Source organism: Rhipicephalus sanguineus, chromosome 4 (assembly GCF_013339695.2).
Source record: "Rhipicephalus sanguineus isolate Rsan-2018 chromosome 4, BIME_Rsan_1.4, whole genome shotgun sequence".
NCBI lineage: Eukaryota > Metazoa > Arthropoda > Arachnida > Ixodida > Ixodidae > Rhipicephalus > Rhipicephalus sanguineus.
In genome coordinates, this window is record NC_051179.1 from 152,364,861 (window position 1) to 152,390,859 (window position 25,999).

Genomic DNA, 25,999 nt, shown 5'->3' on the forward strand with positions numbered 1-25,999 from the left:
ATTACTTAATTGAAACAAAAAGATTACCGTGTTAGTCCATTTATCTCTGTCCATAATCTTGATTCGAAATCTGTTGTTATTTATCTTAAAAATTACCGAAACGATAGTCTGACTGCTTGTTCCTTCAACAATTACATTTTTCTTAACCTAAATTTAAAGATTTGTTTAGTGTCATTAATGTTTACCTGAAGCATCCTGCCGCCCGGTTCTTGGCCCATCCCCATCTGTGGGTGAGCGCCATCAAGACGAGGACATCATCATCATCATCAACAACAACACGAATGCTGCTCTTGCTCGTCACCGCTACCCAGAAGCCTCACGGCGTCTCTGCGAAACGAGCGGTCGAGCGACGGGACAACCTGGTGGTCAGCTGGCTGCACCCTCCTGCGCCCTTCCTGCTGCCGTGCACCGTCCGCAAGCGCGGCTTCAAAAGTGACCAGCAGGCGGTCCTTATCAAGGCGCACAACGAGTACCGTGGCCTCGTCGTCAAAGGAGAACTGCCCGGCTTCGAAGCCGCAGCTGACATGTGTGAAACCACGTGGGACCCGGGTGAGAAATCTGATACGTACGCCGCATTGTAGGTAGTATAATTCGCTATCAGGTTACACCCGCCCGGATTGACTGGCCACACAGGGAAATTTTTATTAGCTTACTGCAGGTCTTTAAATAACTTACCGTTCACTACTAATGAGGAGTAATCGAAATAGGAATGTCTCTGGAGCCCCGAAGAAAAGCCATCTCCCCTAAACATTGGCCCCAGTGACATTCGTTTCGTCCACTTCTCATTATTAAAGCCTTCGTCTTCCACTGCACTTTTTTACAGTTTCAATTTCCGAGGGTCAGTGCTTTGTTTCTACAGCAAATACCTCAGCTCCTGTACCACCACAAATCCTAACCAACTTTTCAGATATGGGCAACTTTAGAATGGCTTCTTTGTCTTTATTTGGTACCGTGGACAGCGCACTTGTAAAAAAATTCGGCAAATCCCACGTACTGTGGGAATCGATGTAATGCGAAGCAGCCAGCAAAGAGCTGCATACATCGCCTTGTTTGTCTTTGAGCCAAATGAAATCATTCATGCCATGGCATCTAGTCCACCATATATCGCATCTTTGCCATGCACGCATGCATGCACAATCTAGTATACACCGTGCCAATGAAACGCATATTCTGGTATATACAATGCATGACTTGTCGCTTATGTTCATCACGCACTCGTGTCGTGCCATACCAATTTTGGTATATATCCAGTTAACAAAACGGCCGGAAGCACACCATGACAGTGGCATGTAAATCATACCGTACATGACATGCTTAACATTATTCGCATGTTAAGACCTCTCATTTATGTTCGTCACACGGTCACATCGCGCAATAGCAATTTTGGTGTATATCAAACGAGCGAAATGGCCGCGAGTGCACCACGAGTATAGCATGTAAATCATGCAATACATGACATGCATGTCATGATTTTCATGTTAACACCTTTCGTTTACGTTCGTCATACAGTCGCATCCCGCAATACCAATTTTGGTGTATATCAAGCTAGCGAAACGGCCGCGAATGCACCATGAGCGCGGCATGTAAATCATGACATACATGACATCATGTCACGGTTTTTATGTTACCACCTGTTATTCATGTTCGTCATACAGTCGCGTCACGCAATACCAATTTTGGTATATATCAAGCTAGGAAAACGGCCGCGAATGTATCATGAGTGTGGCTTGCAAATCATGTCGTACATGACCTGCATGTCATGATTTCCATGTTACCACCCCTCATTTACGTTCGTCATGCAGTAGCGTCGCGCAATACCAATTTTGGTGTATATCATGCAAGCGAAACGGCCACGAATGCGCCATGAGCATGACATGTAAATCATGTCGTCCATGTCATGCATATCATGATTTTCATGTTACCACGTCGCATTTACGTTCGTCATACAGTCGCTGCGGGCAATACCAATTTTGGTGCACATCAAGCTAGCGAAGCGGCCGCGAACGCATCATGAGCGTGGCATGTAAATCATGACATACATGACATGCATATCATGGTTTTCATCTTACCAACTGTTATTCATGTTCTTCATACAGTCACTTCGCGCAATACCAATTTTGGTGTATATCAATCTACTGAAACGGCCGCTAGCGCACCATGAGCGTGGCATGTAAATCAGGTTGTACATGACTTGCATGTCATGATTTTCATGTTACCACCTCTCACTTACGTTCGTCATACGATCGTGTCGCGCAATACCAATTTTTGTGTATATCATGCAAGCGAAACGGCCTCAAATGCACCATGAGGGTGGCATGTTGCCGCGAGTCTTATATTTCATGAGTGTAAGCTTCACCCACAAATACTGTGGGCAACGCGCTGCGCAGGCCTCGCCGTGATGTGTAGGAAGCTTCGCGATTGTTTTGGAACAATCTGTTAAGATTGCGCGCCGCACGAGAATGTTCCAGCTTTGTCGAGAGATAACGCCGCCACCAGCGATATCGCTGGAAAGTTCGATAGCGCCTGTATAAAAGCCGACGCGCTTGACTGCTTGTCAGTTGATCGACGGACGACGCCCTGTTCGCCGCTATCATTGTACAGCGTGTATTGCTGTAGTTCTAGTTCTCATTTTCCCGGCCACAAGTTCGGCCAAATAAACAGTTTCAATCTGCAAACGCCGTCTGCTGTCTTCGTCGACGTCACGACCACGTGACATCTGGTGGAGGTGCTGCTTCATGATCCGGACACCACCGCGGAGCGCAGACCCAAGCCCAAGCCGCGAAGAAGACGACTCTAAGGACAACCCGAATCCTCGAACCAGCCGCCGGCAGAAGGGACTACAGCCAGAGTACGGGCTCCTTCCCGAAAACGCCAGGCAGCCGAAGACCGTCACATCAACCACCGAGACGATGACTGACGCAGTGCCCCCTACGGCGATCGTGATGCAGCCACCCAGGGAGCCGCCGACGTTCCGTGGTTCGCCATGTGAAGACCCCGAGACTTGGCTCGAGACCTTTGAAAGGGTCTCAACATTTAATAACTGGAACTGCGAGGACAAGCTGCGCCACGTATACTTCTACCTAGAAGACGCCGCGAGGACGTGGTTCGAGAACCGAGAATCCGCCCTACAAACATGGGATCTCTTTCGGACGACGTTCCTAAGCACGTTCACGAGCGTGGTCCGCAAGGAACGGGCCGCGGCTATGCTGGAGACCCGTGTGCAGCTGCCCAATGAAAATATTGCCATCTACACGGAAGAGATGAATCGCCTGTTTCGACACGCCGACCCAAGTATGCCCGAAGAGAAGAAAGTGAGGTTCCTCATGCGGGGTGTCAAACAGGAACTCTTCGCTGGATTGATAAGGAACCCGCCGAAGACGGTCGCTGAATTCGCATCGGAGGCTTCCACGATCGCGAAAACGCTTGAGATGCGAACGCGGCAATACAACCGCAGCTTCTCGGCTACAAGCTACGCCGACGTTCAAGCCCTAGGACCCGCCGACCTGCGTGAGACGATTCGAGCAATCGTGCAAGAGGAGTTGCGAAAAATTCTACCTCCTGCGCAACCTCAAGTAGAGTCCATCGCCGACGTCGTGCGCCAGGAGATCCAGCATTCACTCGGCGCGCCTCAGCTAGCAGAGCCGCAGCCGCCAGCTATTAGCTATGCTGCTGCAGCCCGCCGTCATGCTCCTCCTCCACGCCCCCGCCAAGACGCCACACCGCCGCAGTACCGTCGCCAGACGCCGCCGCCGCCACCGACGCCCTACCGACCAGCTGTCGGGCAGCGCAACACACCGAGGAAGACCGATGTCTGGCGTGCCCCCGACAACCGCCCGCTTTGCTACCACTGCGGAGAGGCCGGCCACACGTACCGCCGCTGCCAGTACCGACAGATGGGACTACGCGGATTCGCTATCAACGCGCCGCGCCCGCAGCCAGGCGAACGGCCGCGCGACATCAACGACTACCTCACCGGAACACAGTGGCAATAACGACGACCTTCCCGCTCGCCGTCGCCCGGCCGCTACATGTCACCGCACCGCCGGCCGTACACTGGCCCAAACCGGGGCCGGTCGCCTAGCCCGTATCCGGAAAACTAAGGGCAGCAACCGATGGAGGTGCGGTTGCTGAACGACGAAATGCTGAAGATCCTCCGCCGTCGACGACGACGCCGCGACGAAGTTCCGAGCCCCCGCCGCACGCCGAACGACGTCCTGAAGACGAAACTTTGCAACCGGAAGCAGACCTGACGACGCAACGCGGAAGCAGCGGTGCAAACCGACGCAGCCGTGACCCGACGCCGCGACGTAACCGCAACGCAAGACGGCGGACTAGCGACCTCGACGTTCTGATCGACGGCCACAACGTCACCGCTCTCGTCGATACTGGAGCCGACTATTCCGTCATCAGTGGGCCGTTCGCAGCACAGTTGAAGAAAGTTAAGACCGCTTGGAGTGGACCCGAAATCCGGACAGCTGGAGGCCACCTGATAACGCCGATTGGTGTCTGCACGGCGAGAGTCACCATCAATAACCGGACTTATCCTGCGAGCTTTGTAATCCTACAAAACTGCTCCAGGGATGTGATACTTGGAATGGACTTCCTAAGTGACCACGGCGCCGTCATCGACCTGAGGTCTGAGTCGATAACATTGAACTCGGACAAAGCGCTCCCGCCCCACGCGATGCCAGGCAACCATGCATTGAATGTGATAGAAGAGCAGGTGACCATTCCGCCGCGCTCCAGCGTCATTGTTTCCGTCGACACCGAAAAACCTGCGAACCTTGAAGGCGTCATCGAGGGCGATCAGCACCTACTCCTGAACCGTCAAATTTGCGTCGCACGAGGTATAGCCGAGCTGCGTGACGGTAAAGCAAAAGTAGTGCTGACAAACTTCAGCCACGAATATAGGCACCTCAACTTCGGTACGATGGTTGCCTACATCGACGAATGTGTAGCCGCCAGCGATGCTTTCGCCCTCTTCGATGCTGCCGAACCTGCTTCGACGAATAGAGGTCCCGAACCGGATTTTGACGTCAACCCGAGCCTTCCGAAGGCCAAACAAGACCAGCTCAAAACCCTGCTCTTGCAATACAAGGACTGTTTCTCGTCGTCATCGCGGGTCCGACAAACGCCCCTTGCGAAGCACCGCATTATAACAGAAGAAAATTCTCGACCACTCCGTCAGAGCCCATACAGAGTTTCTACTCGAGAGCGCGACGCGATAAAGAAACAAGTCGACGAGATGCTATGCGACAACATCATCCAGCCGTCCAAGAGTCCGTGGGCGTCACCCGTGGTGTTAGTGAAGAAGAAGGACGGGACACTGCGCTTCTGCGTTGATTACCGGCGCCTGAACAAAATCACGAAGAAGGACGTGTACCCCCTCCCACGAATAGACGACACCCTGGATCGACTTCACAACGCGACGCACTTTTCGTCGATGGACCTCAAGACCGGCTACTGGCAAATCGAAGTCGACGAGAGAGACCGAGAAAAGACTGCCTTTATAACACCCGACGGCCCCTTTGAGTTCAAGGTCATGCCTTTTGGTCTTTGCTCGGCACCTGCGACGTTCCAGCGTGTCATGGACACCGTACTGGCCGGATTGAAGTGGCAGACGTGCCTTGTGTATTTGCACGACGTCGTCGTGTTTTCCTCGACCTTCGACGAGCATCTCCGGCGGCTTGAGGCAGTACTTCAAGCAATCAAGGCCTCTGGACTGACCCTGAAGCCAGAAAAGTGCAGATTCGCGTATGACGAGCTCTTGTTTCTGGGTCATGTGATCAACAAGTCTGGAGTGCGCCCAGACCCGCGGAAAACAGCTGCCATCGCTGACTTTGCGCCACCCACCGACAAGAAGGCCGTGCGCCGATTTCTCGGCTTATGTGCCTATTACCGACGCTTCGTCAAAAACTTTTCACGGATCGCCGAACCACTGACGCTTCTCACGAAAAATAACGTGGAATTCAGGTGGGAAACGGCGCAAGTGCAAGCCTTTCAAGAACTTAAACGACGCCTGCAGACGCCACCCATACTTGCGCATTTCGACGATTGCGCCGATACGGAAATACACACCGACGCAAGCAGCGTAGGACTCGGTGCCGTCCTTGTGCAAAAGACTGACGGGCTTGAAAGGGTTATCAGTTATGCTAGCCGGTCACTATCCAAGGCAGAAGCAAACTATTCCACAACAGAAAAGGAATGCCTTGCCATTCTCTGGGCTACGTCAAAGTTTCGCCCCTACCTCTATGGCAGGCCCTTCAAAGTTGTCAGTGATCATCACGCCTTATGTTGGCTAGCTAACTTGAAGGACCCTTCAGGTCATCTCGCACGATGGAGTCTGAGGCTTCAAGAATTCGATATTACCGTCGTGTACAAGTCTGGACGAAAACACTCTGACGCCGACTGCCTGTCTCGTGCCCCTGTCGACGCGCCACCGCAAGACGACGACGATGACTGCTTCCTCGGAACTATAAGTGCCGACGACTTCGCCGAAAGGCAACGGGCCGACGCGGAACTGGGGGGCCTTATTGAGTACCTCGAGTGCAAGACCGCCGTGGTTCCGAAGGTATTCAAGCGAGGACTGCCGTCGTTTTTCTTACGGAACGGCGTTCTCCTGAAGAAGAACTTCTCGCCACTTCGAACCGACTACCTTCTCGTCGTGCCCTCATCATTGCGACCAGAAGTCCTTCAGGCCCTACACGACGACCCGACGGCTGGACACCTCGGTGTTTCCCGAACGCTCGCCAGAGTACAGGAAAAATACTACTGGCCACGCCTTGCTGCCGACGTCGCCCACTACGTTAGGACTTGCCGAGATTGCCAGCGACGGAAGACACCGCCGACTAGGCCAGCGGGACTTCTGCAGCCAATCGATCCACCTCACCGGCCGTTCCAGCAAATCGGGATGGACCTACTGGGGCCGTTCCCGACGTCGACTTCCGGCAACAAGTGGATCGTCGTAGCGACTGACTACCTGACCCGCTACGCCGAGACAAAGGCCTTGCCCAAAGGGAGTGCCGCCGAGGTAGCCAAGTTCTTCGTGGAGAACATCGTCTTGCGTCATGGTGCCCCAGAGGTCCTCATCACAGACAGAGGTACCGCCTTTACTGCGGACTTAACTCAGGCGATCTTGAAGTACAGCGAGACGAGCCACCGCCGCACCACCGCCTACCACCCGCAGACCAATGGCCTCACCGAGCGTCTAAATAAGACCATCGCCGACATGCTCGCCATGTACGTCGACGTTGAGCACAAGACGTGGGACGCCGTCCTTCCGTATGTGACCTTCGCTTACAACACGGCCGTCCAAGAAACGACGCAGATGACGCCGTACAAGTTGGTCTACGGAAGGAGCCCGGCGACGACGCTCGACGCCATGTTACCCAACGTCACCGACGAAGAAAATGTCGAAGCCGCCGCTTACTTACAACGTGCCGAAGAAGCTCGACAGCTGGCCCGCCTGCGCATCAAGACCCAGCAGCACACCGACAGCCGCCGCTACAATCTTCGACGACGCTTCGTCGAGTACCAGCCCGGCGACCGTGTCTGGGTCTGGACGCCAATACGACGACGCGGACTGAGCGAGAAGCTTCTTCGACGATACTTCGGACCGTATAGGGTACTTCGACGTCTCGGCGTACTCGACTACGAGGTTGTCCCCGACGGCATCACGAACTCCCAGAGGCGCCGAGCTCGACCCGAGGTCGTGCATGTGGTGCGCCTTAAACCGTACTATGCTCGTTAGCGCACCTGAGGACTCTAATGTTTGCTTTCTTTGTTAGTTTTCTTTAGTATTGCATGTATCCATGTTCTGTTTTTAAGCATCGGGACGATGCTTTTTCAGAGGGGGCATTGCCGCGAGTCTTATATTTCATGAGTGTAAGCTTCACCCACAAATACTGTGGGCAACGCGCTGCGCAGGCCTCGCCGTGATGTGTAGGAAGCTTCGCGATTGTTTTGGAACAATCTGTTAAGATTGCGCGCCGCACGAGAATGTTCCAGCTTTGTCGAGAGATAACGCCGCCACCAGCGATATCGCTGGAAAGTTCGATAGCGCCTGTATAAAAGCCGACGCGCTTGACTGCTTGTCAGTTGATATACGGACGACGCCCTGTTCGCCGCTATCATTGTACAGCGTGTATTGCTGTAGTTCTAGTTCTCATTTTCCCGGCCACAAGTTCGGCCAAATAAACAGTTTCAATCTGCAAACGCCGTCTGCTGTCTTCGTCGACGTCACGACCACGTGACAATATCATGCAAGCGAAACGGCCTCAAATGCACCATGAGCGTGGCATGTAAATCATGACATACATGTCATGGATGTCATGGTTTTCATGCTACCACCTGTTATTCATGTTCTTCATACAGTCACATAGCACAATACCAATTTTGGTGTATATCAATCTAGCGAAACGACCGCGAGTGTGCCATGAGCGTGGCATGTAAATCATGTCATACATGGCATGCATTTCATGATTTTCATGTTACCGCGTGTCAGTTATGTTCGTCATACAGAAATGTCTCGTAATACCAGTTTTCGTATATATCCCTTCATTTAAACGGCCGCGAGCGCCCAGAGACCATGTCATGTAAATCATGCTGCACATGACATGCGCGCCATGATTTGCATGTTAGAACCTGTCATTATGTTCGTCATGAATTCTTGTCACGCCGTACCAATATTGGTGTATATGAAATAAACGGAACGACCGCAAGAGCCTAAGGTCGTGGAATGTAAATCATGCTGTTCATGACATGCGTGTCATAATTTTCATGATCTGACCTGTCATGTATGTTCGTAATAAGGCCATGTTATGACACACCAATTTTGGTATACATCCGATTAACGAAACGGCCAGGAGAGCACAAAGTCGTAGGCGGATAGATAGATAGATAGATAGATAGATAGATAGATAGATAGATAGATAGATAGATAGATAGATAGATAGATAGATAGATAGATAGATAGATAGATAGATAGATAGATAGATAGATAGATAGATAGATAGATAGATAGATAGATAGATAGATAGATAGATAGATAGATAGATAGATAGATAGATAGATAGATAGATAGATACGCTCAAAGTCGCAGAAGTTCGCTAAGAAATGCTTCGCATTTAAAGACACGGAAAGTTGCAGTGATGTTTTCAGTAAAGTTATTTACTATAAATAGTTCATTGGTCCTTTGTTTGCTGTAGAGTTATTCACAACGGGAAACTTGTCCCGACGCACTGAAAATGCCAGCTTATGTTCTGTGCTAGATGTCCTAACTTGATTCTTTCTTGCCTAGATCAGAATGTTGAAGGTATCCAAGTGACCTAATCAAGTCTCTTATGCTGGATTAGAACGTTTAACTGGGCAAGTTGGTGTGATTCCATCTCGAATGAATAAACCGCGCAAAAGAACGAGGACGAACAGAAGAAACAACAGACCTGTTGTTTCTTCTCTTATGCTGGTTATGGGGGTTAAGGCTCATTATTATACTAGTCAGTTCTGATTCGTAGTGAACGAATAACGGCGCGAAGACATGGCGAACACGCAAGGACGAGGAGGCGATAACACACGCGCTACTGTGCCCTTGGTTCACGTGCCTTACTATACTGTTCGATATGCCGGCTTATTTGCGCTGGCGGACCGCTGTAGACTGAGTTATTAACATTAGGAATCACTGCGACCGACTGAGCGGATGATTGCCTACTTTATTTACTGATGTTTCACATGCAGATTCTGAAGGAATTGACAAGTCATGTCGTAGAAGTGTATGTTTATGCTGGACAGAAAGAAGTAGCCTGGACTGAACCTAATGATCTCCTTGGCACGTTCGCAGATCTGACGGACCTTGCGCAGTCCTACGTGGAACAATGCGCGCCCCAAGCGAAGGTCCCACAGGCACGGAACTTCATCAAGGAGGGCCAGAACCTATGCGTCCAGACGTCATCACCGCCTGGTTCAGCGAGCACGCCAACTGCCCGAAAGGGATCATCAGGTCGTACAGGAACACCAGCGATCGCGACGGACCCTCGTGCCAACATTTCACCCAGGTAGGAATCTTTATACGCCCCCTCTAAAACATGCAGGCAATTTCGATCTCACGAGCTGGCAGTTTTACTCTCACATAAACGGATATGAAAAAATTCGGCAGATCCCACGCCTTGTGAGAATCGGTTTACTGCGAAGCGGACAGCGAGCGGTTTTATGCTGTATTTTCTGGCTTTGAGCCAAGCGTTACGAGGTGGATCGACGTGTTTTACGGGCGAAGCTCCTTATGCCGCGGGTCTGTCCATCCTCCGTTTGTTTGTAGCGTTGTAGTAGCCACCTCTAGCTCGTGATAAGCGCGCGTTCTGGTATGCAGTAGAAGAAGAAGACGACGTTGACGAGTGAGACTCTCGTGCGTGTTCGCCTGAGTGGCATTCTTTCTTCTTTACTGCGCGCGTTCTGGTATGCAGTAGAAGAAGTCGACGTTGAGAAGTGACACTCTCGTGCGTATTCGCCTGTGTGGTGTTCTTTCTTTTTACTACGTCTCATGTTTTCAACAACACCCGAAGACAACATTTCAGAAGTAACGCGCCATGAGGCTCCCTCTTGGCACGCTTTCTCTTTATCTCGGAGTCGCCAGATGGAAGACAAGGCTGCGGAACGGAGGGCACGGAAGGTGGTGGCAGCGCGCGCTCGCAGACAGAATTCTTAGGTGAGAGCCCGCGAGGCCGAAGCTGCACGTCGACGCCGCGAAACAGATTCCGCCGTTCGAGACCGCGAAGCCGAAGCTGCTCGACAAGCTGCACGGCTGCGGCGAAAAGACCCCGCCGTTCGAGCCCGCGAGGCCGAAGCTGCTCGACAAGCTGCACGGCTGCGGCGCGAAGACCCCGCCGTTCGAGCCCGCGAGGCCGAAGCTGCACCCTGCGGCGCGAATCGGATCTTCAAAATGTGAAGGACCGTGAAGCGGCGAGAAAGAGCGCGTACCGGCAGGCAGAGCCCGAGGCTGTGCGAGCACGTGAAGTGGCTGCAAAACGCATCAGGCGGGCTCTGCCCGAAGGCGCCGACGCGCGCTTCCAGCGGGACTTCCTTGATAACAGTTTCGTCCATAGTTGCGGTGTGTGCAACAGATTGTGGTTCTCAAACAATCTAGTCACAATATCTTCCATCAAGAAGGACCACGCTCGCGCCAATGCCATCGCCGTGCTGCAGCGCGAGTTCCCTTCGCCCCACTCATCATCATTCACCACGTGGATATGCTGTGATATTTTTGTAAGTGTAGTGGCTGTGTGTACATCGTGGGCTTAAGAGGCACGTCGACAAAACTGGCGTACAGGGTAACTTATGGTCTGACGTAACGTCAGCACTCATGTAAGAGGACATACGTCAGTGTTATCGAAACGAAATGTCCCTTACGGTGCGATGATGCGAATATCATACGTAACTTTCGTTAGCGTATTCCTCCGGGGTCGATCAACGCTTGACTATAGCTTGCTGCATCATAGGCTGCTATAAAAGCGGAGCCAACGCTAGAGTTAACCACATACGTGAACTTGACACGACGCCTGTAACGAAAGATAGATAGATAGATAGATAGATAGATAGATAGATAGATAGATAGATAGATAGATAGATAGATAGATAGATAGATAGATAGATAGATAGATAGATAGATAGATAGATAGATAGATAGATAGATAGATAGATAGATAGATAGATAGATAGATAGATAGATAGATATTCAAGGAGGTGTCCTTGAAATGTATCAGGAATGGGTTGAAATGCCATCGGAACCTTAGCGAAAGCGTATTTGTCTTCGTGATCTGCCAATGACGAAGCAGCGTCGGTGTGACGATGTGGCACGTCGACGAAAAAGTCGTCGTTGTATGCCTTCAATGACGATAGGGGTCGCCGTCAAACAAAACGGGCTACAGTTACTGTATATGCTACATATCTAAAACGGACGAACCCAAGGCAAACCCGACTTCGAGCACGCCAGACTGCTTAAAATTTATCATCATTAGTAAAGTATCTTTCTGTAATGACGAAAACGTGCTCGACAAACCACTGGAGATAGTATCGTGGACACCCTAAAGCTCCGGCAACATCTCGTATGGCGAACTCGTAGATATGTGCAGTGTTTGTCTTGGGTATAGTTGTTGTTTATGAGTGAGCATACCGTTGCATTGCGAACAAAACGAACCCCAACATATAGCAACTTTCGATAACGGTCTTGTCAACAGCAGGCAAAATACGGTAAATGACATTTTGGATTCAGGACATCACGCTTCGTCACGTTTCAGGAGGATGGATGTTTAAACACGAAATCACAAAGGGTACGAAATCTAGAGAGCTGAACTGAAGGCTTACAACCCAACGAACGTCGCGTATATAGTCATTAATTAGCACTGTTAATGTAAGCGAAGAATCGATATGTAGGGTGTAACAAGACGGAACCTACTCGAACTGTCTGCCTTAGTTCTCGCTGACGTCTTCGATTTAGGCACTCTTAGTTCTGTCTGTATAAACAGAGGATTCAAAATTCTGAATGTTTTTTGCATCGTACCGCCGCCTTACAATAGATTCGTGTTTGGTGCGCCTATAGTAAATACTTACGGTGTCAATGTCCTCCTCGATTCAGCTCGTGTGGTCGCGGAGCCGGTACGTCGGCTGCGGCTTCGCGCTCGTCGAGTCAAGCGACGGTGGCAGGCGCAACCTGTACGCTTGCAACTACGACGAGCCGGGGAACCTTCCGGGCACGGCCGTCTACTTGCCGGACCCCTGCGTGCTCGTCCTGCCCAATGTACACGAAGTGCGCTACGCAGCACGGCTTGTGCCAGATCGACCTGCACTCCATGGGGCCGTCCGATGACGAGGGACCCACCGAAGGCCCTAAGAGAAGCCGCGGCGACGCCACCGTCCCGTCTAGCCTCACGTGGATGCTGGCGACGTCCGTAGCAGCGCTGGTGTGCACGGCCGTGCTGTCACGAGCACAGTGACTGCGGCGCTCAAACACGAGCCCAGTGACCGCGGCGTGGCCGTATGTATTGCCTACGCTCGCGGTCACTCCTACGCCATGAAGAGCGGTGGACGCTTCGTTGCTCTTCGAAGTAAGGCTGTAAAATAGCTCGTAGTAACGGAAATTTTTATCTCAAATCTTTTCTTTTCCACATATATGCGCGTAAATAAATGTGGTTTTGTATGGTAACTGTACGCTTATTCAAAGTAAGCAGCTGTCTCAGAAGTGACGCTTAGCATGCGAACTCGCATGTACCGTCACACAACGAAGCAAGCACGCGCGGAAGGAGTAATGCGTTCATACGATGAGTAGGCGTTGGTGAAGTGTATCGAGAACCATTCATTAGGTCGACCGTAATCACCACACAAAGCATCGTCGTAATGAATAACGAGAGGAGCAGAGACGCATCCACCGCATGTACGAATCCAGCTTCGCATACGCCTGCTTTTAACAAGCGTAGGATGTCCGCATCCCTCCAACAGAACTCCTGGGAGAGATGCATCTCACCACGGTAGAGAGCTGAGCCAAAGCTCGGGGAGGCGGTGGCTAACTTCACATCAGAGAGCGCTCAAAGAACTCGGCTCCCATATAATCTGAGCACCAATAAATTTTACTGAGTCTCTGTTCCTCTTTATCTTTTACTTAACGTAGGAGTAATCCCCTTTTGTGCGTATTAGGATCATGATAAGAAAAAGGCGGAGCAGTATTATTTCTTAATACTGTTGTCACGCGCCCACTAAGAAGAATAGGTCATGGAACAGGTGAAATTCTAAAATAGTAATACTGCCGGTAGTAAATAATAAAAAATTCGGCAGATCCCACGTACCGTGGAAATCGATGTTATGCGAAGCATGCGCGGGATGGTGACTGATGCGTAATTTTTCACATTGAGCGAAACGTTACAGAATGACGCTAGAGAAATGTGGAAGTGGTACACGCACATTCATATGTTGAAGAGTCGTATATGTATTATATAACCAGTTGTTTATAGTTGCGTAACGATGACAATAGCAACAAGGGTGTTACCAACATCAGACGCGGTAAGCTGATATGTGGTGCTTATATTATTCAGTACTGGATAGCGGGAATCCTAACACGACAAAGAAGGAACACAGATGCACAGTGCAGGCGTTACTCGCAGCTAAGCATCATTCAGAAAAGTCTCCGTAGATATATATACAGCCGAGTGGCACGCGCAGCCGCACTGCACGTCCGTTACAGTCACACTTGCAGTTGTTACAGTTGCGTTACAGCTGTTATGCTTATACTTGTCCGTTATGACGGAGAACGCAGGCACGTTTCACGAAACCATGTGTATGTGTAGAGGGTGTTCTTGACAGTTCTTGGACAAGGTCATCATCACCGTGATCAGTGACCACCAGCAGCTGGACCGGACTTTTTAATTGGATCCATTCGTGATCGTGGCTACGAGGGGTCTAAGTGTAGTGAAGTGCGAGGTATTGTACAGCTGGTGGAAATCCTGGATGCCTCTAACGATGAAATGATCTATGATGCCGCCTGTCCTGGACGTGGCAGCGAGGTCTTTTGATATCCTGTCCACATACAAGCCGTATTTCATGCAGTATAAGGACCAGGCGTCGTTGGGTCTTGATAAGTCAATGTTGAAGTCACCGCTAATGATGAGAGCCCTGGTTCTCTCGGCAGATTTATTGTAGGAAGCATTGACTCCGGTTTTTGCGTAATCCACGTGGTCCGCAACGTGGACGAATGGATCGTAGTTGAGCGCCTTCCAGGGATGTTCTGTTTTCAGCTTCCTCACTTTCGTTGCGTCCGCCGCGGTGGTGTAGCGGTTACGGTGCTCGGCTGCGGACCCGAAGGTCGCGGGTTCGATCCCGTCGGCGGCGGTCGAATTTCGATGGAGGCAAAATGCTAGATGCCCGTGTACAGTGCCATCTGGGCACAAGTTAAAGAATACCAGATGGTCAAAATTTCCGGAGCCTTTCGCTACGTCGGCCCTCATAATCATATCGTAGTTTTGGGACATAAAACCCCAACAATTATTATTACTATCACTTTCCTTGCATGTCAATATGTGTGCTCGCGGTTACTGTGTTGGTTGAGAGTCTGTATCAGCTGTGGCACATACCCGCATAACATGAACTCTGGTATGCGGCTTTATGCCACACGTGACTGAGTGAAAGGGTTTCATGACACACGCGACAGGTATTTCGCATTATTCGTGTCACGACCAGTGAATCGTGTTCGTCATACACTGATCCCCTGCTATGCCAATTTTGGTATTTTAGAAGTTATGGAGAGGACCAGGAGAGCGCCGAGATGTAGGCGGCTAGATAGATAGATAGATAGATAGATAGATAGAAACGGCCAAAGTGTCTGAGGTTCGCTAAGAAATGCTTCGCATTTAAAAGTAATACGTAAATAAACATTAATTAGGTCGTTCCGTAGTCCCTATCTTCTCAAGGTTCTTTGTTATCTTCCGAGCTTATACCCTGGAGATTGGTACTGCTGCAGCAGTCTTTTTGCATTAAAATGTGTTGGTTGGTTCCTGGAGGAATGGCCCAACGCAACCCACCACGGGTGATCGGCCATGAATGATATCGCTAAGCCACTGTTGTTTTCGCATACGCCCAGTTTCGTTTCTTTTTTTTCGTTATTTTTTTCTTTTTTTTTTCTTTTTTGCATGAAGCACTTTTGAGGTTCTCGTGGTGCAGATGCGGCCGCAAGAACATCCAACGTTTCGGCTACTAGTTGATCCTATATGCTTAACACCTTAAAAATCGCACCGACCATTTTGTTTGAATCATTTTATTGTGTTTTTTTTTGCTTTTTTTAACAAAGGAGCAATTTCCTTTGTATTGGTGACCAGGTAATGCATTTTACTTCTTCTCCATGTAGTATAACAAAGCCTACTCGCAATGCAGACATGCCATATACTACAGATGATAGAAATCCAAGTGATAATCTAAATCTATAACATTAACTTTTTCTTCTCACAAAGGTATAAGCAGGTAATTGGTCAGGAGCTAATTGGTTCCCACACGCACACATACGAAATGCAGCAGCAAAGGTGTTTACGGAGTGACCTCATTTTGGCGGAAGCAAGTAACAAAGCTTTTCCGCAGGTCATTTCGTATTCGACGATGTGACGCCTTCGTTGATGGGTCGAACAATTACCTCGTCAAGCGAAGACCCAAAAGAGGCGGGCCACGGGAACGGCCTTCGACGTCATCACGTACCGCTCCTAATGATCGGCAAGGTGCTGCTGTCAATGCGACGCGACCGAGCGAGTGCCGTTGACAGGCCTAATGTGTTTGCGTCAAAGAAACGCGGCGCTGATTTCGTTCCCGCCCTTCAAGATTGTTGGAAGAATAAATTAAGCTGGAAGCGTAAGGCGCAACTGGTTTCTTGTTGTTCCCGTGTGAAATGCGAAACAAGGTTCAGAGGCTGGAGGTAACTCCTAGATCCTGGACGTTAAGACTGCAGCAGCGGACACATAGCTCTGTTAAATATGCATAAATAAATACTGGCGTAGAAATATTTTGAATTCCAGCGTTTACCGTACCAAAACCAATACATATCGGTCGCGAAAGATGGAACAGAAAACCACTTCCAAGCGGCGACAGAATCAGAACTATCCACGACGGAAGCGCGAATAGGTGTGGTGGGACAACCAATGAGAGAACATAAGCCTTAGTGAAAAAATAATGTTTGAAGGGATTAAACAAAATTTAGCCAAGTAAAGTATGAGTTTTTTTAGCAAAGTATGGTGTTTTAAAGAAGATAGGCGTGCTTTTTCATGTTACAATGAGCAATCTTTTCTTCTCAGCGACCCTCAGAGGCCACTGCTTCAGCCACAGGAAATAATGGACGTTTCCATATGTCGTGCGGAATGCCCTTATTCATTTCAGCGCAGTGGTTGGCCATATGCTTGCGAATTATCTGCATGGTATTTAAATTGAGGCGTGGTAGGTTTTTCGCTGAGTGGTATAAATTCGCCAAGGGGTGTTATATTGCTTCCGAGTGATCGTTATCGTGCGCCTGGACGCTTCCACATCGGACGGACTATTCCCCGCCATGACGACAGGAGCGCAGTGCTAAGTGCTGTTCACTCTACTTAAACGAGCTATCAGTGCACTAGAGGAAATAAACGGCATTTGGAAATACCTTTAATGGATAATATGGTTCAACACTGCCTTGTATGCTAACTGATGCATCAGGAATACGAGCACGTATAGTTGTAAGAGCTTAGATAATTATTTTAATAATGGCTGGCACAGACAGTTATATTGCGATCATTGTGACCGTCTTGGAATAACACCACTCATTCATTTTACCGTAATTAATTGATTCGGCCATTTAAAATGGTTCTGCGACTATAGGCAAATAAGACTAGCCTTCTTCTCAAGACCTTTCTGGCACTACCATTCATGCTCATTTTCTGTCCTCATATTATAAAAGAAAGTACAGAAGAAAGTATTAACGCAAACAAATAAAAACACGCACCTGGAGAATGCTTATACTAGGTGCAAGCTCACAGTATAAAAATATAGCCCCACGTGTTGTAGTCAATATACGGGGCCCTGGTGATATTCAAGCATTCGCGCCGAGGTGTATAAGTATCACGACGATGCTTGCTTATGTAACGTCATATATCTTTATTTTTTTTTCGAATGTAAATCATTTCATGCCGAACCAAGGCATTTTGAACGTTTCTATCTATCTATCTATCTATCTATCTATCTATCTATCTATCTATCTATCTATCTATCTATCTATCTATCTATCTATCTATCTATCTATCTATCTATCTATCTATCTATCTATCTATCTATCTATCTATCTGTCTGTCTGTCTGTCTGTCTATCTATCTATCTATCTATCTATCTATCTATCTATCTATCTATCTATCTATCTATCTATCTATCTATCACGTTTGGGTGCTTTCGTGGTCGCCTCTTTACACGGTTCCTGAGTCACTTTTCCGAGGAATCGTCGCATGACCATGATTTATTGCCTCACGAATCGATTGCCGCAAAAATCTTTCGAATCCGTCAAGAACGACAGGAGTTGCAGGTATTTGTCTTTTGGGACGTTAAACCCGAACAATTATTATTACAGGTGTTTGTCGCGCACTTTGAGCGCTTTTTCTCTTCTCTCGTCCTGAAGAGCGCGCTGGAAGCTACGTAGGGGCTGATAACACAGAGGCAAGAAGCTCCGTCAGCGCGCGTCATCAAACGCAATCGACCACTCACAGTATGATTTTGGTCGCTCTACACTCTAAAAAGAAAGAGTCCTTTGACTCTTTTTTGAGAGTTCTTGCTTGCCACGTATATGTGTAACACTCTGTGTAACTCTCTGTAAACAGAGACATGAACTCGCTTTGGAGATCATTATACTCTCTTCAGAGAGTCCTGTGACCCACAAGGGTTTTAGCCTGTCTCTTTAGAAAGAGTCATATACGTTGCAAGCCAGAACTCTAAAAAAAGTCAAATGACTCTTTTTTTTTTCTTAGAGTGAAGTGTTGCTACTTTCTCAGACTTCGGGGTTGTGCAATTTTAGCACACTACAGAGCGCACCGCCGGCAAGTGGCGGCTCCCCGGGACAAAAAGCGCACCCGATACACACACCGCTCTTGATTTATGTGAGCTATCGGCCAAAAACAACAACCTGCTCAATGACGAAATAGAGCAGCCGCCAGCAGCTTAGAAGAGTGGAGGACGGGCCTTTGTGTGAAGAGAGGGCGCTTGCCAAAGGGGCAACTTCGCGCTCCGCTTGTAACTCTACGTGCCGCGCACGAGAACAAAAACTTGGCTGAGCTTCTCATGGCAGTGTTTGATGTTCGTAGAATATGCTTTTTAACCAAGCCCGAGGGGTGCTTCAGAACCCCTTTAATTTTGTATATTGAAAAATTGGCATAGGAGGACAGGAGCGTATGACAGATATAAATGACAGGTCATGATATTAATAAAATGGTATGCCTACCACTTACTTCATCAAATCCACAAGGCTTCTTAAACGGGCTAGTTGGTTCATGAACATTATGGCTGAACAGCGCAAGCTACGGGACAGGGAAACTCACAGGACACAGCGCTGACTATCAATAAGAGCCTTTCAAATAAATTCTTCTGAATTATTTTTATTTGTGGATTTTATGCATATATACATACCTTTACATATTCGGGACATGACGGCGACGGCGACGGCAAAAATACGCCAAGAGTGTCCATATAATTGCTATCGCAATAAAAAGAGTTGATAGCGCTGTGTCCTGCGTGTTTCACCGTCCCTTTGTTTGCGATGTTCTGCCATAACGCTCATGAAATATTTGTCCTCCGTCAAATGTGGCGCATACTCGCATATCACGGCCCTTGCTATGTAGCTATGCGACACACGTAATTTACACTCTATACCAACCCATGGTAACAGCTAAGACAGATATCATAAGACACTTTGCATGGGTTAAAGAGAAATACATACCGTTTGTTTTAGAGCGCTGCTTAGACTTCACGCCTGCGCTGTAACTTTAATGCCTACGTTACGACGGCCCATAAGCTCCCCTTTAAGCGCCAGTGTAGTCGACGAGCCTAGTAAGCCCACAATATACACGCTACCGAATTTACACGAAGACGTCGACACGTCTCGTACGTATAGGACTGTGCTCAAAGCCAAGCTATGCGGCATAGGCAGCTACTCGCTGACTGCTTCGCATGAAAGTGACGCCGACAATGCGTTGGATCGACCGGAATTTATTCCCGCGCCGCGTTTCGAGGATACAACGCTTAATTACGGTCCCAAGCTTCGAACGCAATTGCATCCTGCTTAATCATTCCGGTGTCGGAATTACTGTCCCGCGGTGTACACACAAAAGGGAAATGCACCTGGAACGGATCCGCCCCCCTTTCCCGCATTTGCTGACGGAATCTTCCGCAGAACAGACTGCCGTCGCTTCTGCTAATTGCCGACGGCATTAACGAGCGCTATACGGTATCGCTGGAGCGCTCACGGGAAAGAATCGCATGCGGCGAGCTGCTCCTAATAGGCGAACGATATGACAAGGCTAAGCCGTTGCGCCTTCAGGCATGTCGGGAGTGATTGCGTCACCGGTCGAACCAAGCGTTGCGCGTGCAATATATAACGCTTCCGTGTGCGCCCGAAGAACGCGTTCCGGTGGTAAGGAGAATACGTGCGGCTTGCCTGCGAAGGAACAGCTGCTCCATCGGCGTGCGTTTGATGCTCCAGCTTGTCGCGTGATGTTCGAGGAACAACTGGACAGACGGTTCGGAGTAAGGGTTGAACAAAGCGGTACACGAAAGAAGCGTGTAGTACACTATGCGCTTTGCACACTCAAACCACGAGCAAAGCAGAACGTTTCGTCTCCTCGCACGTGTCGTTGTTTCCCACGAGAATCTCGCTTTGCGATCCAGCGAGCTTGATTTGTAATAGAAGGTGTACAGAAGTTTGAAAGGTGGCTTCAGGTAGAGCTGAACGCGACAGGGAGGCGTGCACAGGCGCGTTTGTTAGGCCTCCGTGTTTCGATTTCTTGTTTAGGTTTCTTTTTTGCTTTTGTACGAAGGCTCGGTAAGCTTAATCAGGCTTCTCTTGTTTGCGCGCCGTCATTATTTCTCGGTCCGCCTCCATCTCGCGGCGTCAACGTGCATTAAACGCCCTCCGGAGCTACTTATCAACTAGCCAGAGTAGCATATGTAATGCGAAAAGAGAAAGAATAACAAGCGTGACAGACTACGTGCTAAGTGTATAGGTTTGACAACGTGCTCTGACAGTCATAGTCGAGCTAGGCGACGGTTTGCAGGCGTTCGATGGTTTGTTTTGCTAGCTCGATACGAACCCTGGCTCACTCGTGGCGTTGGACCCCGGAGTGCATCGGCAGGTCAGTGCTTATTAGCATTGTCGGTGGTAGACGCGCAATTCTTTCGCCGTATAAATTATTTTAAAAAATTCTGCACACCTCACTCTATTCCCGTCTTTGCAATTTCTCGTGCCGTAAATTACTTGGCTCCCAAACCTCTTGGCTATAAGGTTTTCAACGCCAAAGCCCATATCGCTGTATATAGACTCCCTGATTTATTATGCTTGAGGTGGCAGGGTTGTAAATTTACTCGCCTAACTAGGTTGTCGAGTGGTTATGAAAACTAGTTCCATGCTTGCAGACACGCACATATACGTTCACAACGGACTTCGCAGAATTCGTACTCTTCTTCTTCTTCTTGTGCTCGTGAGAACGGTGCCACGCTTAACGAGTGATAGGTCTATCACAACCGAATATCAGGAAGTCGAGAGCGATAGTCGACGCACTAAAATGGGTTTCCATAGTCCGTCGCTTCATCAATCCAACCTTCCGATCTGACTTAATAGTTCTGAAGAGCTGTCGTCGGTCTCGGTGACAAATACGAAGTCAGCTGTCTTCGTCATCATCAACCCGACGGACATGCGTCATCTTTCTTGGTTTCAGCGCCGCAGTTTCACGAACAAAACAATAGCTTCGCTCGCATTATTCTATGCATTACATTGCACCCTGCATTGATACATTTCCACTGGCAATCCGTAGAGCACAGCAAATAGACTTCCCAAAGCACCTCCGAGGGTGCAAGGCGCAACGGATACAACAGGAGCAAAGCAAAGAGACGCCAACTGCGCTTGTTCTCGCGTCTTTGTGGCCCGCCGCGTTGGTATAGTGGTTATGGTGCTCGACTGCTGACACGAAGGTCGCGGGGTCGAATCCCGGCCGCGGCGGCCGCATTTTCGATGGAGATGAAGATGCTTGAGGCCCGGGTACTTAAATTTAGGTGAGCGTTAAAGAACCCCCGGTGGTCGAAATTTCCGAAGCCCTCCACTACAGCGTCTCTCATAATCATATCGTGCTTTTTGGGACGTTGAACCCCAACAGTTATTATTATCTTGCGTCTTTGTTTATTTTGTCCCTGTTGCAACCGTTGCACAGTGCATCCTCGAATGGGTGTCACCATGCTAAAGGCACCGCTCAGCTGTTCTATATTCGGGCAATTTCGACGTGAAAAATATAGTGTCAATCAGCAAGCTCATCTGACTTACGTGGAGAAATAAATAGATACCACGACGTATTATCCGTATATGTACGCATTATTTTCATAGACGTCCCTAAAACCACTTCAAGAGATGTATATTTAACCGTTTCGAGAACGATTAGGCGTTGCATAAAACCGCAGTGAAGCGTGCCGTGGGAATAGTCAAATCAGAGCTTTCTAGCAGTGCTGGTTTACGGTATGGTTAGTACGACGGGCAATACCACACCAAAATGGTCGGAACGTGTACCTATTTAGTCAGCAAGGCCTGCGCTAGCTAAAACCACCATCTCATCGCATTGTCGTGAGCATCGACCAACTGTCGCAGCTACAATGTTTTCGGGTCATGGTACGCTATCATACAACGGTAGTATCATTGCCTTAACGGTATACAGTATAACTGGCCCCGCTAAAAATACTCTATTACAGCTTCTGTGCTCAAACCAAGGCCCGATCTATACCACAGTGGTTTTGAAGCCATGTGCTTTGCTAGAGTATGGTCTTGGCAGACCGGATATACTAACCTCCGCGCAATCGAGAGAAATTCGTGCCTGTGAATATACCCACTCATAGCTAGAATTTCTTTCCAGTTAGCATTACTTGCATACCAGGTAAACAACCTCCTGTGTCAGACCCACCGCATTTCCTATTGTAGTTAATGTTTAGAATAAAGGTCCTGACTCAGGCTGCAGTTGGATATCCCAGTAACAAGCTGTTGGCTGTATCTACTGCATACACGCACTGTTCTGCTTTTCTTTGCTTTCCCAGAAGGAGACGGGTCAGGCCCGACCTCACTCCAATGCCAACGGCTCGAGAAGATTGGTCGCGATGCTGTTCGGGCCACGAGTCAGTCTCCTGCTCCGCTCTGCCCTGTCGTTCAGCTTAGTTGGGCTCTCGCTGCAGCGATGCCTCCCAGAGTACAGGGAGATAGAAGGCCACACCGCTTGCCTCCCGCGCAACCACGAATGCGACATCGTGTCTTGGGGCTTGACGGAGGCCGAGCGGAAGTCTTTCGTCGACGTCCACAACAAGTACCGGAGCATGGTTGCGCGCGGAATGGTACCGCCTCTACCTCCCGCTTCGGACATGCGCAAGCTGCTCTGGGACGACGGTCTGGCCGAAGTCGCCGAGGCGCACGCCATGCAGTGCCACTTCCGGCACGACTCCGGCCGTCACCGGTCGACTGTGAAGTTCCGACACACGGGACAGAACCTGGCCGCCTTCTGGAGAAGCAACGGCGACACGAACGGTTCCTCGTCCTGGGTGGGCAACGACATCGAGAAGGCCGTCAAGTCGTGGTTCGAAGAGTACCGTCACTACCCTCCGACGGCCGTGTCCAAATTCAGCGAGAACGCGGTGGGACCCGTGGGTCACTTCACGCAGGTCGTGTGGGCCAACACCCAGTTCGTGGGCTGCGGAGCTGCCCGCTTCAGGAAGAAGGACGGGCGCGGAGGCGCGACCAACTTCTACGTGTGCAACTACGCGGACGCCGGTAACCGCGCAGGCAAGCCAGTTTACCTGCCCGGTAATAAGTGCAGCCACTGCCCGCACGGTGCGGCGTGCGAGTTGCCGGCGGGGCTCTGCGTCGGCGGCAGCTTGTCGGTGGCACTTCAAACTCCGCGGTCCTGGAGTGAGACGTTGGCGTCCACTGTGGTGTATCCGAACTGGGCACAGAGAAGAGGGACCTTGAGGCAACCTTATGGAACACTGCGCTCCGGAAATGAGTCGTGGTACCGCCCTTACCGCGTATCCTCAGGCGCAACAGGAACGGAAAGGGCGTTGACGCGTCGCTACGACGCGCAATGGACGGGGCTAAGAATACTCACCGAGACTCCGGCATACTCGACCCAAGCGACCGAAAGGGTGACTTCGAAGTCCTCATCGGAGGGAGATGTATGGGAACGTAAACTGGGTCCGCTCGGGTTCTGGAAGACGCGAGGACAATCTTTCAACATACTGAGGGAGTGGAATTATCGTCTGAGCAACAGTCCCAATGATTTCGCTCAATGGAGGTTTGGGATCGGCGATGGAAGCGACATTTACATTAGCAGGCCTGAGCATGTAAGCGTGACTGTATTTCAAGGATATCATCGTTAGAATTGCCTTGCTTTTCGAGGACAGCTAGACTAACGTGGTAAAGCCTGCACGTTATCGCATACGGCTTTGTAATGTTTCCACTGTTTGTAACACCGCCAAAGCTAGCGCTTTAGAATATTGCGCGACGCGGGCTGGCATTACCACGAATTCAGAAAGGTCAGCCGGGCATGGAACATTCGACAACGACAATTTCTTCATCTGTTAACTTCCGAATTCTATGAGTTCTCTCATCCGTCTAAGTATTCCACAATGTAACGATGGTCTGTTGTCTGGAATGCTTTAGTGTGAATATTCTCTCCGATACGTGCACAAACAAGCGCAAAGTTCACCTCGCCTTATTTTTGCCAATAAATAACGCGCGCGGGGATGTAACTGTGATAATCAGGTTCTCATTTATTACACATTAAGATCGATTCGATCAAAGTATCGCAGTTATATCTGTGAAAGATTATTTCTTTGTGGCTGTCTTATCGGACAGCGCCAGGGCAGGAATGGTCATTGTAACACTACAAAAATTAGACAAACTGTAACTGCACTGGGATTATGCGTAAATTTTCTGATCTTTCGATCAATCGGGTCTCATTCTGCACATTTGCATTGTCGTCGATCATAGTGGTGGTGTTGCAATCACTGGTGCAGTTTCAGTCACATTTTAGAATGTAGACATATAGCCCGTTTTTATTTTAAATTTTGTGTTATTCGAACCTTTTCTACATGACATCTGTAGACTAGTTCACACCTTTGTACTATGTCACTTTGCCTACGTAGCAGCCATGTACGAGTGGCAGGGATCCGAAAGAGACAGGCTCAATGCATTGTTAAGGAAAGAAATCAAGGTAACTCTTGGGCTACCTACGAGTATCTACACCGAAACTGCGAGACTGATGCAATTAGGCATGCACAATGCACTGGAGGAAATAGCCGAGGCACAGGGAAGAGCCCAGCTTATTAGACTCTCCACCACGCGATCAGGAAGGCACATCCCCAAACGGATTGATATACCAGTTGCAGCAGTAGATGATAACCATAAGGAAACTCCCAAAAATCTGCGGGAGAATATCGCAGTCAAGCTTGTTCCGAGGAATGTTCACCCTATTCATAATGTGTGCAGAAGGCAAGCCAGAGCCAAAGCCCCGCTAGAGGAAAGCTTAAAATCAGGCTGAAAAATGCTCGTTTGTCGACATGGCTTTCATGCCGAATAAACGATCCTGCTCAGTGCTACCTGTGAAAGGCAAAGGATAAGTCGTCAACTCGAATTCTACGTACACCACAGAATCAGAAATTGCTGAACAAGTAGTCATCGCATTGGCACTTTTAGGCCCAATAGATCCAGGATCCACAGCGTTTCTAGGGCAGCCGTCCGAGCATTTGCCGAAGGAGTCATCTCTAGACAGGTCCTGGGAATTCTTGGGTTAAAGGTCATCAAAGTGCACACGATCATCTGGTTCTCTGCTTATATGGGAGAAATCAACGGTGCTCCCGCGAACCTCTGCCCACAATGCTGCACGAGGATTTGCGAACCGTGCAGCCACAAGGCAAGAAGATGCTGAGGTTCTAGATTGCAGGGATCACCTCCTCTCTTACAACGAGCTAACCAAGCACCTAGGACGCCGGGTCCCCCCTCCCCCCCCCCCCTCCGCACAGTAAACTAAATAAATCTCACGTCATTACGCTAAGACTTTTACAAACGAGAACCTATCCGAACCCACTGTTAATTAACGAGATCTATCCGGAGTTCTCCATTCCTACAAGATGCGATGAATGCAACGACACCATAGATCTTAGTCGCATGCTCTGGAGCGGATCCGCGTTACGCAGCGACAAGGGCAACACTGAAGAGCGGTGGGACGAAGCTCTACGC

The 25,999-nt window shown here is 49.4% G+C and overlaps 1 protein-coding gene across 1 annotated transcript; it reads left to right on the plus strand.

The window, feature by feature from the left end:
• Nucleotides 1-281: 281 nt before the first annotated feature.
• Nucleotides 282-25,696, plus strand: LOC119391755 (uncharacterized). The gene is made up of 5 exons (XM_049415384.1): nt 282-549; nt 9,836-9,960; nt 12,623-12,784; nt 22,810-23,904; nt 25,667-25,696. The coding sequence occupies exons 1-5, from the start codon at nt 282-284 to the stop codon at nt 25,694-25,696; spliced, it is 1,680 nt and encodes a 559-aa protein (XP_049271341.1).
• Nucleotides 25,697-25,999: the final 303 nt, after the last annotated feature.

Excerpts from the sequence above, each read along its gene's own strand:
- LOC119391755 (XM_049415384.1), top strand. The coding sequence starts at position 282 with ATGCTGCTCTTGCTCGTCACCGCTACCCAGAAGCCTCACGGCGTCTCT. Across the intron at positions 9,961-12,622 it reads CGTCATCACCGCCTGGTTCA|CTCGTGTGGTCGCGGAGCCG; the intron begins GCGAGCACGCCA and ends TCCTCGATTCAG. Across the intron at positions 23,905-25,666 it reads CGACCCAAGCGACCGAAAGG|CCACAAGGCAAGAAGATGCT; the intron begins GTGACTTCGAAG and ends CGAACCGTGCAG.